The 16,132-nt window shown below is 40.6% G+C and overlaps 1 protein-coding gene across 3 annotated transcripts in view; it reads right to left on the bottom strand.

Annotated features, from left to right (window-relative positions):
- The window catches only part of LOC115200948 (retinoic acid receptor alpha), a 247,074-nt gene that overhangs the window by 120,200 nt on the left and 110,742 nt on the right, over positions 1 to 16,132 (bottom strand). For 2 of the 3 annotated variants that reach the window (XM_029764092.1, XM_029764095.1), the window contains exon 3: positions 6,952 to 7,531. In XM_029764092.1, coding sequence (XP_029619952.1) covers positions 6,952 to 7,105 — 154 coding nt within the window. In that variant the 5' untranslated portion in view covers positions 7,106 to 7,531. Of the gene's footprint in view, positions 1 to 6,936; positions 7,532 to 16,132 lie in introns of all 3 variants that reach the window. The other variant, XM_029764091.1, reaches the window with a different exon arrangement.

The following is a 16,132-nucleotide window of genomic DNA, read 5'->3' as shown; positions in this document are numbered from 1 at the left end:
GACTGGCTGCTTCAGCCCTCAGCAATGGAAGGACAGGAGGGGAAGGAGGGTGGACTTTCTGCTTTGGCCCCCTCTTCCCACCTACATGGTGTCCCGGCTTGTCCCTGGGATGTCCTCCCAGAGTGCCGTGGACCACCAGGGAAGACACACACCACCTGTCTGACCAGGCCACCGCACACATTGCCATATCCATATTTACACAGACAGGAAATTCCACCTTGTACCGTTTAAAATACTGCTGAGGTTGCCAACATTGACACACATACACACACTGAACAGGGGTCCTAATGTTTCCGGCCTCTGAAAATATTGTTTCATATCACCCCCCCCCCCCTCCCTCCACTCACTCCCTCTGAAAAAAAAAAGGCATAATACATGCCAATTTGCCGCTCGTAAAGTCAAAACCTGCAGCACACATTGGCCGGGCGAGGGTTGAAATTCCCCACCAAGCAAGGACTAAAGTATGACAGTGAGTTCTATGGAGGCTATAATAACAACATCAGTAGCCAATAATTATGTAATTAGTCTACCATAATACTAGAGCAAGAGTAACATCAATACATTTGCTAGGAATGATCAGTAGCCTAGCCGCTAGCCTAGTTTCCCATACCCTAGCAGCATAAATGCTAAAGGCTAAATGAGCTCCCTACAGACAGAAGGGATGGATTAGGTAAGGGCTTAGTTCCAGGGTTGGTTTCCTTTACCTCATCAGAAAATAATTGGCAAAGACACACCTCTGGAAGTTAGGTAAGGTTGCGCTGGGCTGTGTGTGTTAGCCGAGCACGGATGGATTAACCCTTCTGCTCTGTTTGGCCCAAATAATTGGCCTGCGGGGGCTGAACTGGAGAACAGCTTTGTCTTAACCAGGTCACTGCTCTCTGGCCGGCCACTCAGCCGAAAGCACCTGGAACACTGTCTAAGCTGACTATTTGAAACCATTCAAATACTTCAAGCGTTTGCTCTATGCTCGAGACTGCCTGAAGTGCCAGATGGGCTGAGTTTGCAGTTTTGGGACTATTCTATTGGTCCATTAAACCAGGCAAGCTCAAATCAAGCACAGATAAAGTATTTGAAATGATTACAAATAGTATTTTAACTCAGGTCTGCTAGGGAGTGCGAGTATGATTTATCTAAAAACAGTGAAATGACAGTTGAATGATCATACAGTATCATATTTCACTCAACTGAGTTGGTCATGGAATCAACTGATGTTGGAATCAATATTGACAATGTAAAGAAGTAAACAAGAGTGACAGTTGAAATGGATGATAATTAGGCTGTGTCATCCTATTATGAATTATTTTATAAGCGATTTAGTTTGTACCGAATTGTCCAGCCAAACCCAAAAACAGCCTGGGGCCGGGGAGTCAGCTATACACGTTGTTGCTAAGGGGAAAACGTTTGCTACACACAAACAAATAACTTGGCAGCCATGCGCAGTGCCGACACCAGTGCCATTGCTAGAAGTAACAGAATGTCCACTATATTTCTGGCCACAGATCTGCTAAAGAATTATCAAGGCTGAACGAGCCAAATCGTTTCCCTAAAACTTCTGCCAGTTATGTGTGTTTAGCCTCCATTTGGAACACTGCAGTGTTGTAATCCATAAACCCCTTGGATGTCCTCCAACGCTAAATTCCTATATTCTAAGCTCCAAACAAACTCTCTCTCTCCAGCATTTTTCTTGTTGAGTGAATTGAGTGACTGGAGCTTAACTGTGTTTGGGTTTCGTGAGACTGGTTCTGTGTGTGTGTGTGTGTGTGTGTGTGCGCGCGCGCGCCGGGAGAGAGATGGGGTGATGGTCAGAGAGCGAAACTCAGAGCGTGCAAGGCTTTATGGACAGCAAGATGGATTGGTGTTGATAATGAGTTTATGGAAAGAAAAGAGGAAGGCTCTGTGTGTGTGTGTGCGCCGTATACCCCGGTATGGCACAGGGACAGTATATAAGGTATGAAAATCTGGATAACGCAACCATTTAAAACAACACTGTCGGCCTATTAGAACAAATAAAATGTATGACATGTACAAATAAATCACTATGAAAATCTAGGCTATTTTGAAAATCTGCAATGTCGGTGGTGGTGTGAGTGGTTATTTCAACTACAATCATGGGTGATTGAGCCTTGGACAAGAGAAAAATATTGTAAAAGCTGACTATAAATCTCATTCTATATGTTCTTTAGCTTTTGTCGGCCACATTTTGATAGGTTAAAGCCTTATTCTAAACTAGATTTAATTGTATTTGCGCCTCAATCTATACACAACACCCCATAATGACAGAGCCAAAACTGTTTTTTTTTTTTTACATTTTAGCTGATTTATTAAAAATAAAAAACTGATATCACATTTACATACAGTATTAGTCAAAAGTTTGGACACCTACTCATTCCAGAGTTTACCTTTATTTTTTATATTTTCTACATATTAGAATAATAGTGAAGACATCAACACTATGAAATAACACACATGGAATCATGTAGTAACCAAAAAAACGGATGATCTCCGCATGTGTGGTTCCCACCGTGAAGCATTGAGGTGAGATGGTGTGGGGGTGCTTTGCTGGTGATTTATTTAGAATTCAAGGCACACTTAACCAGCATGGTTACCACAGCATTCTGCAGCAATACGCCATCCCATCTGGTTTGCGATTAGTGGGACTATCATTTGTTTTTTCAACAGGACAATGACCCAATACACCTCCAGGCTGTGTAAGAGCTATTTGTCCAAGAAGGAGAGTGATGGAGTGCTGCATCAGATGACTTGGCCTCCACAATCCCCTGACCACAACCCACTTGAGATGGTTTGGGATGAGTTGGACCGCAGAGAAGGAAAAGCAGGCAACAAGTGCTCAGCATATGTGGGAACTCCTTCAAGACTTTTGGAAAAGCATTCCAGATGAAGCTGGTTGAGAGAATACCAAGAAGTCTCAATGTCCTTGAGTGGCTCTGGCTGGGCCAGAATATATGTAAAAATGGCCATTGTTTAACCAGCCTATTCCTAGCCTATTCCTCTTGCGTGTCTCTAGAGCCAGGTACCCTGGAACATGTCTAGCTACAGCAGGCCTCTGTATAATTCATGGAGACAGTTTAAATCAAAGTTGTATGACTTCATATTTTGATGAGCCAGCGGTCTTAACACACACAGAACAATGGCGTGAGAAACCTTGACAATGCCTTCACACAACCACCAATTGAAAATGGGTTTTCATGCTAGCAGTCGTGCCTGCATGTCACAGTCTCACAGCAGCAACATAACTTGGTGAACGACAACACAATAATAGATCAGGCACTCACAGCTTACATTTTTAAATGCATTTTGTTTTACTGTTAAATGAACCTTGCATTGTTATACATAAGTGTCAAATTTACAAAAATGGCATCTCAGGAGGGCTTAAATGGTACAGTAGCACAAAAAGCACTCCCTCTATACAGAATGTAAATTACAACAAAGCAATATGATCAATAATACCTTTGCATAATATTGTAGTCTATATTTTTACACCAAACCATTGGATTTAAAATATTTTATGGGTAGACTTGCTTTTATCTTCACTATAAATCCCTGTTTTTCCAATTATGCCCGCTTTCCATTGAAACACATGGAGTTTGTGTGTCGATTTCCCTAATATTCACTGAACATGAGCATAAATGTTTTTAGTTCAGATTTAAGTTGATTAAAAACACACAAACTACAGTTATGCATATTTAGCATCTAGCCATGGTGCCTTTACCAAGATTAGAAACAAATGTACTCTCTCCAAGACGTTTGGAGTGGACAGGTAGTCGCTGATGCAGAGAAGAATAAGATCAGGGTTGAGGGATAGAGATAGAAGACCTACAAGTGGTGGATAAAAATGCAAACAAAGGAGGGACAAGAACATGATTATTGGGTGAAGACTCATGCACTTTTGGGTGGACCATTGTCATATTGTCGTCTTACATTCATCCAAGTGATTCTGTTTTTTGGTCCACCACCTATACCTTTTAATACACAGTAGAGAGGGAGATTTGAAACTATCTTCAGATAGGATTTAGGACGAAAAGTTGAATTTAAAAGAATAGCAGTACAGCAAATGTGAAATCAGCTTTCAGATAATTCATTGAAGTTGTGTGTGCTATGTTCTTTGTTGCATGACTTCTTATCCACAGAGGGCCAATGTGGGTTAAGGTTTGTGTTCTAACTAAGCAATAACACACCTGATTCAACTAATCATGTCTTGATTAAAGTATATGACTGGTTGAAATCGGGAGTGTACTGTTTGGCAAAAACAAAAGCCTAAGTCCACATGGATCTCTGTGGATATGATTGGACACCCCTAATGAGTACTACTTTCATAATGAATAGTAATGATCCATTTATTTTAATAACTTTAGGGGAGATGAATATCATTTTACATAAGAAATGTCCGCTTGTACATTTGGAAATTAATTAAACTAGATTATTTAAGAGGTGGTCTTATTGGGAACACAATTTCTGCCTGAATGACGTGCCCAAAGTAAACTGCCTGTTGCTCAGGCCCTGAAGCCAGGATATGCATATAATTGGTACCATTGGAAAGAAAACACTTTGAAGTTTGTAGAATTTAAAAAATAATGTAGGACAATATAACACAATAGATAGGGTAGGAGAAAATCCAAAGAAAAGCCATGAAGACAGGACGCACCTGCTAAAAATCAGTTTTCTATTAAACATACTTCTTTCTGTAAGAAATATTATAGTTTGATTACATTTTAGGGTATCTGAGGAGTAAATAGAAACGTATTTTGACTTGTTGAAACAAAGTTTAGGGGTAGATTTTCAGATTCCTTTCTCTGCAAGTTGAACGAGTGGATTACTGAAATCGATGGCGCCAACTAAACAGACTTTTTGGGATATAAAGAAGGATTTTATCTAACAAAACGACATTACATGTTATAGCTGGGACCCTTTGGATGACAAATCAGAGTAAGATTTTCAAAAAGTAAGTGAATATTTAATCACTATTTGGGAATTTATGAAACCTGTGCCGGTGGAAAAATATTTTGATGTGGGGCGCTGTCCTCAAACAATCGCATGGCATGTTGTCGCTGTAATAGCTACTGTAAATTGGACAGTGCAGTTAGATTAACAAGAATTTAAGCTTTCAACCGATATAAGACCCTTATATATAAGACCCTTGATTGATTGCTTCTGTGGACATGTGTCTTTTTTTACAGGTAACAAGCTGCGGTTAGGAGCACTCCCTTTAACCTGTTGGGGCTAGGGGGCAGTATTTACACGGCCGGATAAAAAAACGTACCCGATTTAAGAGTGTGCTCCTAATCTCAGCTTGTTACCTGTATAAAAGACACCTGGGAGTCAGAAATCTTTCTGATTGAGAGGGGGTCAAATACTTATTTCCCTCATTAAAATGCAAATCAATTTATAACATTTTTGACATGCGTTTTTCTCTATGTTATTCTGTCTCTCACTGTTCAAATAAACCTACCATTAAAATTATAGACCGATCATTTCTTTGTCAGTGGGCAAACGTACAAAATCAGCAGGGGATCAAATACTTTTTCCCCCCACTGTATGTCAATGAGAGAGTGTACGTGTTTGTGTGTGTGCGTGAGTGAGTGAGTAGGAAGCGATGGTCAGTGTCCCAGGGAGTGTTTGTGCAGCTTATGTGAAGGAACCCCGCCACCCCTCTCGTCAAACACTGGGAGAGAGTCCTGACAGACAGATGCGCCACACACTCCACACACTCACACACACACACACACACACACACACACACACACAAAAGGCCACAAGAGATAGCGATGCAGTGTCCACACACACACAGTACCACTACCATTCGAATGTTACTTATTCAAATTGAATACAGATACAACTCAAATGAGGAATAGGATGAGAAGCATCTCCCAGTCTTTCAGGGCTCAATGCGGAAGTGGACATGACTGACTGCTAATCACAGTTCCTCCTCTTGCTAATCCCATTGAACACCATGCTAATACGATCAGATGGAAAGTCAATACACTGACCCCGAGCAACCTGGCTGACTACGTCTCTCATAACAATATGTAGTCATTTTACATAGGCTAGATAAGGTTGGCTTTAGTGGCTTATCCTTTTTGAGATGTCAGGTTGATTACCCTGTCCTCTTGTCCTGTGTGATCTAGGATGTTTTCATGGTGTGTGTGTGTGTGTGTGTGTGTGTTAGAGAGGGCCTGAGTATTGAGGACGGTGAGTGCTGTAGGCAGTGTGGCGCTATGCTCGGGTTACAAACACAGGTCTTTCATGTGGGACTGGTCTAAACAGGCCAAGATGAAAGCTCACTCCCCCGCACAATAAAATCTCAGCATCTGTTGATTTCCTGTCTCTCCAACATCCAATCCTCAATAACCAATAAATAGCTAAGCTAAATAATTTGATGCAAAATATGCCAACAACTGCAGGACACAGGTAACATTGCTATTATATCATTCTATTCCCGCCATCAGCCTCTACGGATGATCAGACAGCATGGCACAGCAACATTTTCTCTGCTAATGAAGACGACTTTTTCTGAGGAGCAGAAACCACTCGGAGCTCAGTGTTATTCCTCTTACCTCGAACATTCCAAAAAAGACAAAGCCGGACTGTGGTGTATCCAAGATGCCCACACAACCAAAATCTCAGAGCCTTATACAAGACCTTTCAAACGGTCCACCATAACTCTAGTGGTAGGCTGTTTAGGCCAACATGCTTAGACTCAAAATACTGCAACAGGCCAATACTCTGATACCTTGAGTGCCAGACCGTTTCTGCAATGTTTGGCATGGCAATGACAAAGGAGTTGGCTATACCAAAAAAACAGGCTAATATTCTGAGGCAAACCAGACAACAGCACAGCCAAAACAAATGCGCTTTAGCATGCACCAACACTACACCACACAGTCAATTGAAACAGCAGAGAGAAGGTTAAGGACGTACAGTAGGGGTACTTACTGGCTGACGAGGGCGTGCTGTAGCTACTCAGTGGCAGGCCGGGCAGGCCGGGGGGAGAGAGCCCCCCCAGCATGTGGGGGAAGAAGTAGGAGTAGTGGGGCATGGGGAAGCCGTTGAGGTGGGGGCCCGGGACCGGGTTGCCCTTCCCAGCCATTATGGCTCAATCCACCGCCACCGATGACGACACCCAAAACACTATACTGTGACAATACAGGGCTCAGAATGGTGTCAGTGTGGGTTACGGAGTGGTTTTAGCCCCCATATGGGCGATGGACATGCGTGGTATTCCAGTGGCGTTGTGACTGGAGAAATGCCCTCTGAATTAGGCAACTGGAGTTGTAGTATTCCCCAAAATTTCAGCCTGTTTGTTACCTCCTTTGACTGATGGCGAGGTGCAGGATAGTGGTTATGAAGGAGGTTTTGAACCTTCACAGGCAGGGTATAATAGGTCTTCCACTGTGGAGTCGGTTCCAGAGATGGGGAATACGTAGAGACATGGTGACTATGAAATAGTCCTCTCTGGTATAGCTCTAACCGTTCAGTGTCTCGACTCTCTTTTTGAGTGTCCTTCAATCTTCACCTAGAGAGAAAGATAATTAAAAATGTTGAATCCCCTTTGGGACAATATACATACCACAAACACACTTTAAAAAACATTACATGTCAGCCCTCGCATCTATACACACCTGCAAAAGAAGCTATGGTTAAAAGGTCAACTGCAACACACACAAACACAGCGAGAGAGAGAGGAGCGAGAGAGATAATTATATAAGGAAAAAATATATTTTCCCTCTATTTAAAAGCTTGGGGAAAAACATGCATCTATGTGACTCTAATTACTGGAAATGTCTAGTCTGAAATGGTAAAAAACACCCATTTCAGGTGAATAATCTTATGGAGCATTAAAAGCCATGAACAGTATGCATGGGTATGTGATAGCTCGACCAATACACACACTCATTACCAAGGCTAGAGTGAAAACCCTGGGGGAATGTCACCGAGACATAAATGAAACAAAATAAACTTTACTAATTATGACTGTTAGTCCCTGAGGTCTTTCACAAACACACACACACACAGTCAAAGCCATAGAGCAGGTGCGCACACTTCACTTGAGTCCGTATACATCACGTAATATAAGAATGAATATCCAATGTTACCAACATTAGACAAACAGAATACAATACACTCAATTCTAGCCCATTTTTAGGCGTCTCTCTAGCTACAGCCTGGTACACTGAAACATTGTCTAGCTCCAGTAGGCCTCTGTATAATTAATGGATACCGTTTAATCAAATTTTTATATACATGACTTCATTTTTTGACTGTGATGATCTCGTTATGAGTCAGGGGTCTTAACAAAAATAGGGCAACGGCGTAAGAAACCTTGACAACGGGGACACACAACCACCTAAGGAAGATGGATATGTGGCGTTTGGTAAAAAAGGATTGCTCAAGCGAGCATTACACATGAATCAAGCAAGGAGGAAAATAGTTTGTTGTTGAAAATGTTATGAAATTAAATTGTATTCGTCACATGCTTCATAAACAAGAGGTGTAGACTAACAGTGAAATGCTTACTTATGGGCCCTTACCAACAATGCAGAGAGAAAGAAAATAGAGAAATAATAGAAAATTAAACATGTAATAATAAATACACAATGAGTAACGATAACTTGGCTATATACACGGGGTACCAGTACCAAGTCGATGTGCAGGGGTGCAAGGTAATTGAGGTAGATATTAGAGGTCGACCGATTAATCGGAATGGCCGATTTCAAGTTAATAACAATTGATAATCGGCATTTTTGGACACAGATTATGGCCGATTACATTGCACTCCACGAGGAGACTGCGTGGCAGGCTGACTACCTGTTAAGCGAGTGCAGCAAGGAGCCAAGGTAAGGTGCTAGCTAGCATTAAACTTATCCTATAAAAAACAAATCAATCCATCTTATTAACATAATCACTAGTTAACTACACATGGTTGATGATATTACTAGTTTTTCTAGCTTGTCCTGCATTGCATATCATCGATGCGGTGCCTGTTAATTTATCATCGAATCACAGCCTACTTCGCCAAACGGGTGATGATTTAACAAGCGCATTCGCGAAAAAAGCACTGTCGTTGCACCAATGTGTACCTGATCATAAACATCAATGCCTTTCTTAAAATCAATACACAAGTATATATTTTTAAACCTGCATATTTAGTTAATATTGCCTGCTAACATGAATTTCTTTTAACTAGGGAAATTGTGTCACTTCTCTTGCGTTCTGTGCAAGCAGAGTCAGGGTATATGCAGCAGTTTGGGCCGCCTGGCTTGTTGAACTGTGTGAAGACCATTTCTTCCTAACAAAGACCGTAATTAATTTGCCAGAATTGTACATAATTATGACATAACATTGCACAACCTTCAATGTAACAGCAATATTTAGACTTAGGGCTGCCACCCGTTAGATAAAATACGGAACGGTTGCGTATTTCACTGAAAGAATAAACTTCTTTTAAAAATTATAGTTTCCGGATTTGACCATATTAATGACCTAAGGCTCGCATTTCTGTGTGTTATTATATTATAATTAAGTCTATGATTTGATAGAGCCATCTGACTGAGCGGTGGTAGGCAGCAGCAGGCTAATAAGCATTCATTCAAACAGCACTTTCCTGCATTGCCAGCAGCTCTTCCCTGTGCTTTAAGCATTGCGCTGTTTATGACTTCAAGCCTATCAACTCCCGAGATTAGGCTGGCAATACTATAGTGCCTATAAGAACATCCAATAGTCAAAGGTATATGAAATACAAATGGTATAGAGAGAAATAGTCCTATAATTCCTATAATAACTACAACCTAAAACTTCTTACCTGGGAATATTGAAGACTCATGTTAGAAGGAACCACCAGCTTTCATATAATTAAGTTCTCATGTTCTGAGCAAGGAACATAAATGTTACCTTTTTTACATGGCAAATATTTCACTTTTACTTTCTTCTCCAACACCTTGTTTTTGCATTATTTAAACCAAATTGAACATGTTTCATTATTTGAGACAATTGATGTATTATATTAAAGTTAAAATAAAAAAAGGGTTCATTCAGTATTGTTGTAATTGTCATTATTACAAATATATATATAAAAATAGGCCGATTAAATCGGTATCGGCGGTGAAAAAAAAAATCATAATCGGTCGACCTCTAGTAGATATGTACATAGGTAGGCCTGAGCGATATGGCCTAAAAATCGTATCTCCCATTTCTTTAACACTTATCAGCGAATCACAATACATTTTCAAATATTTTCTCTAAATAAGCTTTGTTGTTCAAATCAAGGTAAAATACACTACATTTCAAACAAATCAGCAGTAACCTAATGAATTCAGTGCTTGTGAAATTATATCTAGGCTAAATAAGCCTTTCACAACCAGAAGACCCACTTATAATTACAGTTCATCAAAATAGTTTAACCTACTTTTTTGCAATAATCACTGATCTGGCGTTCAAGTCTATGAAAATGCCCTTTTTGTTACTAAATTTAACCAGAACCATGCATAATGCACATTCACTATTAATGACTAACTTCTTGTAGCAGCCATTATAGAACATTAACACAGATCTCAAACAAATCAAGCAAAAGCCCATGTGCTAGTGAGTAGCCAGCTAATCTTTATATTTCAAGTTTAGCAAACTTGGATCTATATGCTAGCTAAGAAGGCAGAACAGTAGAATTGTTACGAACACACCCTTCTGTCCATCTCCAACTGTTTTAACAGCATGCTAGCCTGTCCACTTTGTTCCGATGTTGAAATCAAGTGCCCTACCTTATTTCTCAGAATGAGAACGAGTTGCCAATTTCTTATATAATTGTGTTTTAGGCTTATTGCATATGTATAAAACACAGATTAGACAGCTAGTATAACATTCTTGGCTAAAATGCTGGTACCGCAATGGCGCACGCGACAAACTAAGAATGCATTTTCCAGAATCAAATGTTTATTGATACTCTCGGTTTAGTATTGTCTGCTCTGCGCGCAATTTGAAGAGTTAAGACATAAAAATAGTATTGTTAAAAAAGGTTAATTAACTTCTCTATTACAGTAAAATAATGCCTCAATGTGTTTCGGTGTCCATATGACCGATTCAGTTGGACCAAACCTCAAATGCAAATAGCGACTTGAAACCGCTTGTCAGAGATGACGTGATCTCTCATCTTTGTTGCTGTAAGTGGCAGGGGCTTGGTGTGTGTGTTTGTGTTTGTGTGTAAACAGAGAGGAAGATGCAAAGATGCGCTTCTAGACGCTTTATTTTGGACCCAATCTTCCCGCCTGCCTTCCCGCCTTTGGGACAACGACTCCCATTGTTAGGGTGGAGACATGAGCATCTCGTCATTAAATACAGATCTCTGGTGTAAATAGGAAGGTGCACACAGCACAGAAGGAGTGAAGGAGACAAGACCAAAAAGACAACATGAGAACAAGTGGACAAACGCACATCATACTTGCGATACAGACATTTGGAATATCACACAAAAACATTTGAATTAATTTGATATATCACCCAGTCTATAGTTAGGGATTAAGTGACTAGGCAACAGGATAGATAAAAAAAGTAACAGCAGCGTATGTGATGAGGCAAAAGATTGTCATTAGTCATTGAGTGTGTGTGTGTGTGTGTGTGTGTGTGTGTGGATTTTGGCAATGAGGCCTTTTATCTACTTCCCCAGAGTCAGATGAACTCTTTGATAACATTTGTATGTCTCGGTGTCCAGTATGAACGAAGTTCAGGGTAGTTTCGCAAACCAATGAGAACTAGTGTTAGCGCAACGGCTGGAAGTCTGTCTCGCAGACATGGTCTATATGGGGCCCTGGTGTGTCTCTCTCCATCAGGCTGAGAGCATGGCTTTATAGGCTCTGATCCTTCTATTAGCTACCTTATTTTTATTGATCGGGGCCAAAGTGCTCTCCAAATCACCCTGTAATATGGCTGGGCAGCCGGATACACAAGGATACCACAAACACAAGCGGATAGACACACACAGGACACACTGATATAGTGACAAACAAAAAGGAGGACACTGCACAAGGGGTGTATTTGCATTAGCTAAAGAGCTTTAACGAACATCTTTAAAAAGCCCAAGGGTACTGGTCTTTGTTTTATTTCACTTTTAAAACCTCCCTACTACTACCCACCTGTAAAACTGTTGTTTTGAGCCATATTAAGAGGACATAGGCTTCATAATAGCCAAGGTTCAGTTACATATTGGTCTGTTTCACATGTCAAAGCAAATCATATAACCATGATATGTGTAGGCTCACACACAAACACGATCATGAAAATGCATTAACATCCCCTATAATACTTTGACTGAAAAACCATACAGAACTGCATATTTAGATGTGGTAGCTATAGTCTATAGGTTGTGTTACAACAAGGTGCTAACTGAGGCCAGGGGTAAAGTTGCAGGCTGAAAATTGGCAAATTGCTATGTAGTCTATCACAAAGCCATCTGACACGTATGTCACCTGAGCTGACCATTTTGAAACATAAGTTACGTGACCTTACAACAGACCCCTTGTACGGAAATACAGATGCAGACTGGAAATCCATATTGCGCATATTTAGATACAGTAACTTAGCACATTGTTGATACACAACCAATAGCCTAACTGAGGCCAGAGTAAAAGACTGCAGGCTGAAAATTGGTCTATTGCCAATGTATTCAGTCACCAAGCCACATGGCATGCACATAATATAATTTAATACAAATTTAGCAGACTCTTTAATAAAAAATGACTTACAGTCAGTCATGCGTGCATACAGTTTTTACATATAGGTGGTCCTGGGAATAACACCCACTATACTGGTGTTGTAAGAGCCATGTTCCACCAACTGCTAGAACCTATTTTATTGTACTGATAAACGTTTGCATACTAGAAGCAATCTCTTTTTATAAAAGTGTGTGCTTTCTCTAAGAAATTAATGATGTCATTCACGATTCAGAATGTGGCTGTGGAATCTGACTTTGGCTGTGGAATCTAGAGGAAACCAGACAGGAGTCGAAGAAGTGAAGGAGTTTTTGGTGGCTAGGGAGTCTAAGTGAATTAATCAAGTTTTTGGTGACAATCTGCTTTGAAATCAACATATTTTGCTTTAAGGTTAGCATATCACAAACAAAATACTAGGGTAGGGAAATCAACTGTAAGCTAGAAAGGAAAGTTAACCTACAAACCGGTATCATCTTGCACAAAAGTTCTGGCCTGTATGGACATTGTTTTGCAAACAATAATAGTTCGAAAAACAGTTTCAACATTTCTACATACCGTGTTGCATTATTCAAGTGTGTAAACTTCTGTGCAGCATGCGTGGGGAGCCAATGAAGTCCAAGACAGCTCTAGCAATGAAGTGGAGCAGGCACATTGCTCTTCATGCTATCAAGGTGCTGCGCTGACACAGAATTGGTCCTCTCAATCACGTGAGACACATTTGACAGAAGTACCAAACATCTCCCGAGTGGCGCAGCGGTCTAAGGCACTGGATCGCAGGGCTTGAGGCGTCAACACAGACCTGGGTTTGATCCCAGGCTGTGTCGCAGCTGGCCGTGACCTGGAGAACCATGAGGCGGCGCACAATTGGCCCAGCATCGTCCGGGTTAGGGGAGGGTTTGGCCAACCGGGATGTCCTTGTCCCATCGCGCTCTAGCGGCGACTCCTGTGGCAGGCCGGGCGCTTGTACGGTGTTTCCTTTGACACATTGGTGCGGCTGGCTTCCAGGTTAAGCGAGCAGTGTGTCAAGAAGCAGTGCGGCTTAGCGGGGTCGTGTTTCGGAGGACTCATGGCTCTCGACTTTCGCCTCTCCTGAGTCCGTACGGGAGTTGCAGTGATGGGACAAGACTGTAAATACCAATTTTGTGATAGCCAAGGGGTAAAAACTACAAAATGAAACAAATTAAAATAAAAGTATCGAACATATCAAAAATTCTTGTACCAAACTGTTATTTTTTTTGTATTGAAAAAGTACCGAAGTTTCGGTGTACTGTGCAACACTAATACCTTATGTTACCTTGTGTGACCTACAATACATTGTCACCTTTACACCAATACATTCAGTCACGACTTAACATACAGAGAAAGAAAAGGAGATCTCTCGAATGCAGTGAGACAAGCTAGATGTGAGATCTGTTCTCTGTACAATGAGACTGTTTTAAAGGTCAAGTAGCTTGTGTTTCAAAATGGCCGGCTTTTTTTGGACAGCAGTGGCTTCTTCCGTGGTATCCTCCCATGAACACCATCCTCGTTTAGTGTTTTTTTACCTATCGTAGACTCATCAACAGAGATGTTAGCATGTTCCAGATATTTCTGTAAGGCTTTAGTTGACACTCTAGGATTCTTCTTAACCTCATTGAGCATTCTGCGCTGTGCTCTTGCAGTCATCTTTGAAGGACGGCCACTCCTAGGGAGAGTAGCAACAGTGCTGAACTTTCTCCATTTATAGACAACTTGTCTTACTGTGGACTGATGAACATCAATGCTTTTAGAGATACTTTTGTAACCATTTCCAGCTTTATGCAAGTCAACAATTCTTAATCTTAGGTCTGCTGAGATCTCTTTTGTTTGAGGCATGGTTCACATCAGGCAATGCTTCTTGTGAATAGCAAACTAAAAGCACATGTTTTTATAGGGCAGGGCAGCTCTAACCAACATCTCCAATCTTGTCTCATTAATTGGACTCCAGGTTAGCTGACTCCAATTAGCTTTTGGAGAATTCATTAGCCTAGAGGTTCACATACTTTTTCCAACCTACACTGTGAATGGTAAATTAAGTATTCAATATAGACAAGAAAAACACAATTTGTGTGTTATTAGTTTAAACACTGTGTTTGCCTATTGTTGTGACATAGATAAAGATCAGATCAAATGTTATGACCAATTTATGCAGAAATCCAGGTAATTCCAAAGGGTTCAAATACTTTCTTGCCACTGTAGGCCTACACACACACACTAGAGGTCAACCGATTAATCGGAATGGGCGATTTAAAGTTTTCATAACAATCGGTAATCAGTATTTTTGGCCACCGATTTGCCGATAAAAACTATTTTTTTGTAAAAAAAAATGTATAATATTTTTGAACTAGGCAAGTCAGTTAAGAACACATTCTTATTTTCAATGACGGCCTAGGAACGGTGGGTTAACTGCCTTGTTCAGGGGCAGAACGACAGATTTTTACCTTGTCAGCTTGGGGATTCAATCTTGCAACCTTACGGTTAACTAGTCCAACGCTCTAACCACCTGCTTTACATTGCACTCCACGAGGAGCCTGCCTGTCTGCGAATGCCTGCCTGCGAATGCAGTAAGAAGCCAAGGTAAGTTGCTAGCTAGCATTAAAAACTTATCTTATAAAAAACAATCAATCAATCATAATCACTAGTTAACTACACATGGTTGATGATATTACTAGTTTATCTAGCCTGTCCTGCGTTGCATATAATCGATGCGGTGCGCATTCGCGAAAAAGGACTGTCGTTGCTCCAACGTGTACCTAACCATAAACAATGTCTTTCTGAAAATCAATTCACAAGTATATATTTTTAAACCTGCATATTTAGTTAATATTGCCTGCTAACATGAATTTCTTTTAACTTGGGAAAATGTGTCACCTCTGCAACAGAGTCAGGGTATATGCAGCAGTTTGGGCCACCTGGCTCATTGCGAACTGTGTGAATACTATTTCTTCCTAACAAACACAGCCAACTTCGCCAAACGGGGGATGATTTAACAAAAGCGCATTTGCGAAAAAAGCACAATCGTTGCACGACTGTACCTAACCATAAACATCAATGCCTTTCTTAAAATCAATACACAGAAGAATATATTTTTAAACCTGCATATTTAGCTAAAAGAAATCCAGGTTCGGAGGCAATATTAACCAAGTGAAATTGTGTCAGTTCTCTTGTGTTCATTGCACGCAGTGTTAGGGAATATGCAACAGTTTGGGCCACCTGGCTCGTTGCGAACTAATTTGCCAGAATTTTATGTAATTATGACATAACTTTGAAGGTTGTGCAATGTAACATGAATATTTAGACTTAGGGATGCCACCTGTTAGATAAAATACGGAACGGTTCCGTATTTCACTGAAAAAATAAAAGTTTTGTTTTCGAGATGATAGTTTCCGGATTCGACCATA

The sequence above is a fragment of the Salmo trutta genome, chromosome 10, assembly GCF_901001165.1.
Source record: "Salmo trutta chromosome 10, fSalTru1.1, whole genome shotgun sequence".
Classification (NCBI taxonomy): Eukaryota; Metazoa; Chordata; class Actinopteri; order Salmoniformes; family Salmonidae; genus Salmo; species Salmo trutta.
The sequence above is the reverse complement of the archived record's forward strand: the minus strand, read 5'-3'. Positions and strand labels throughout refer to the sequence as shown.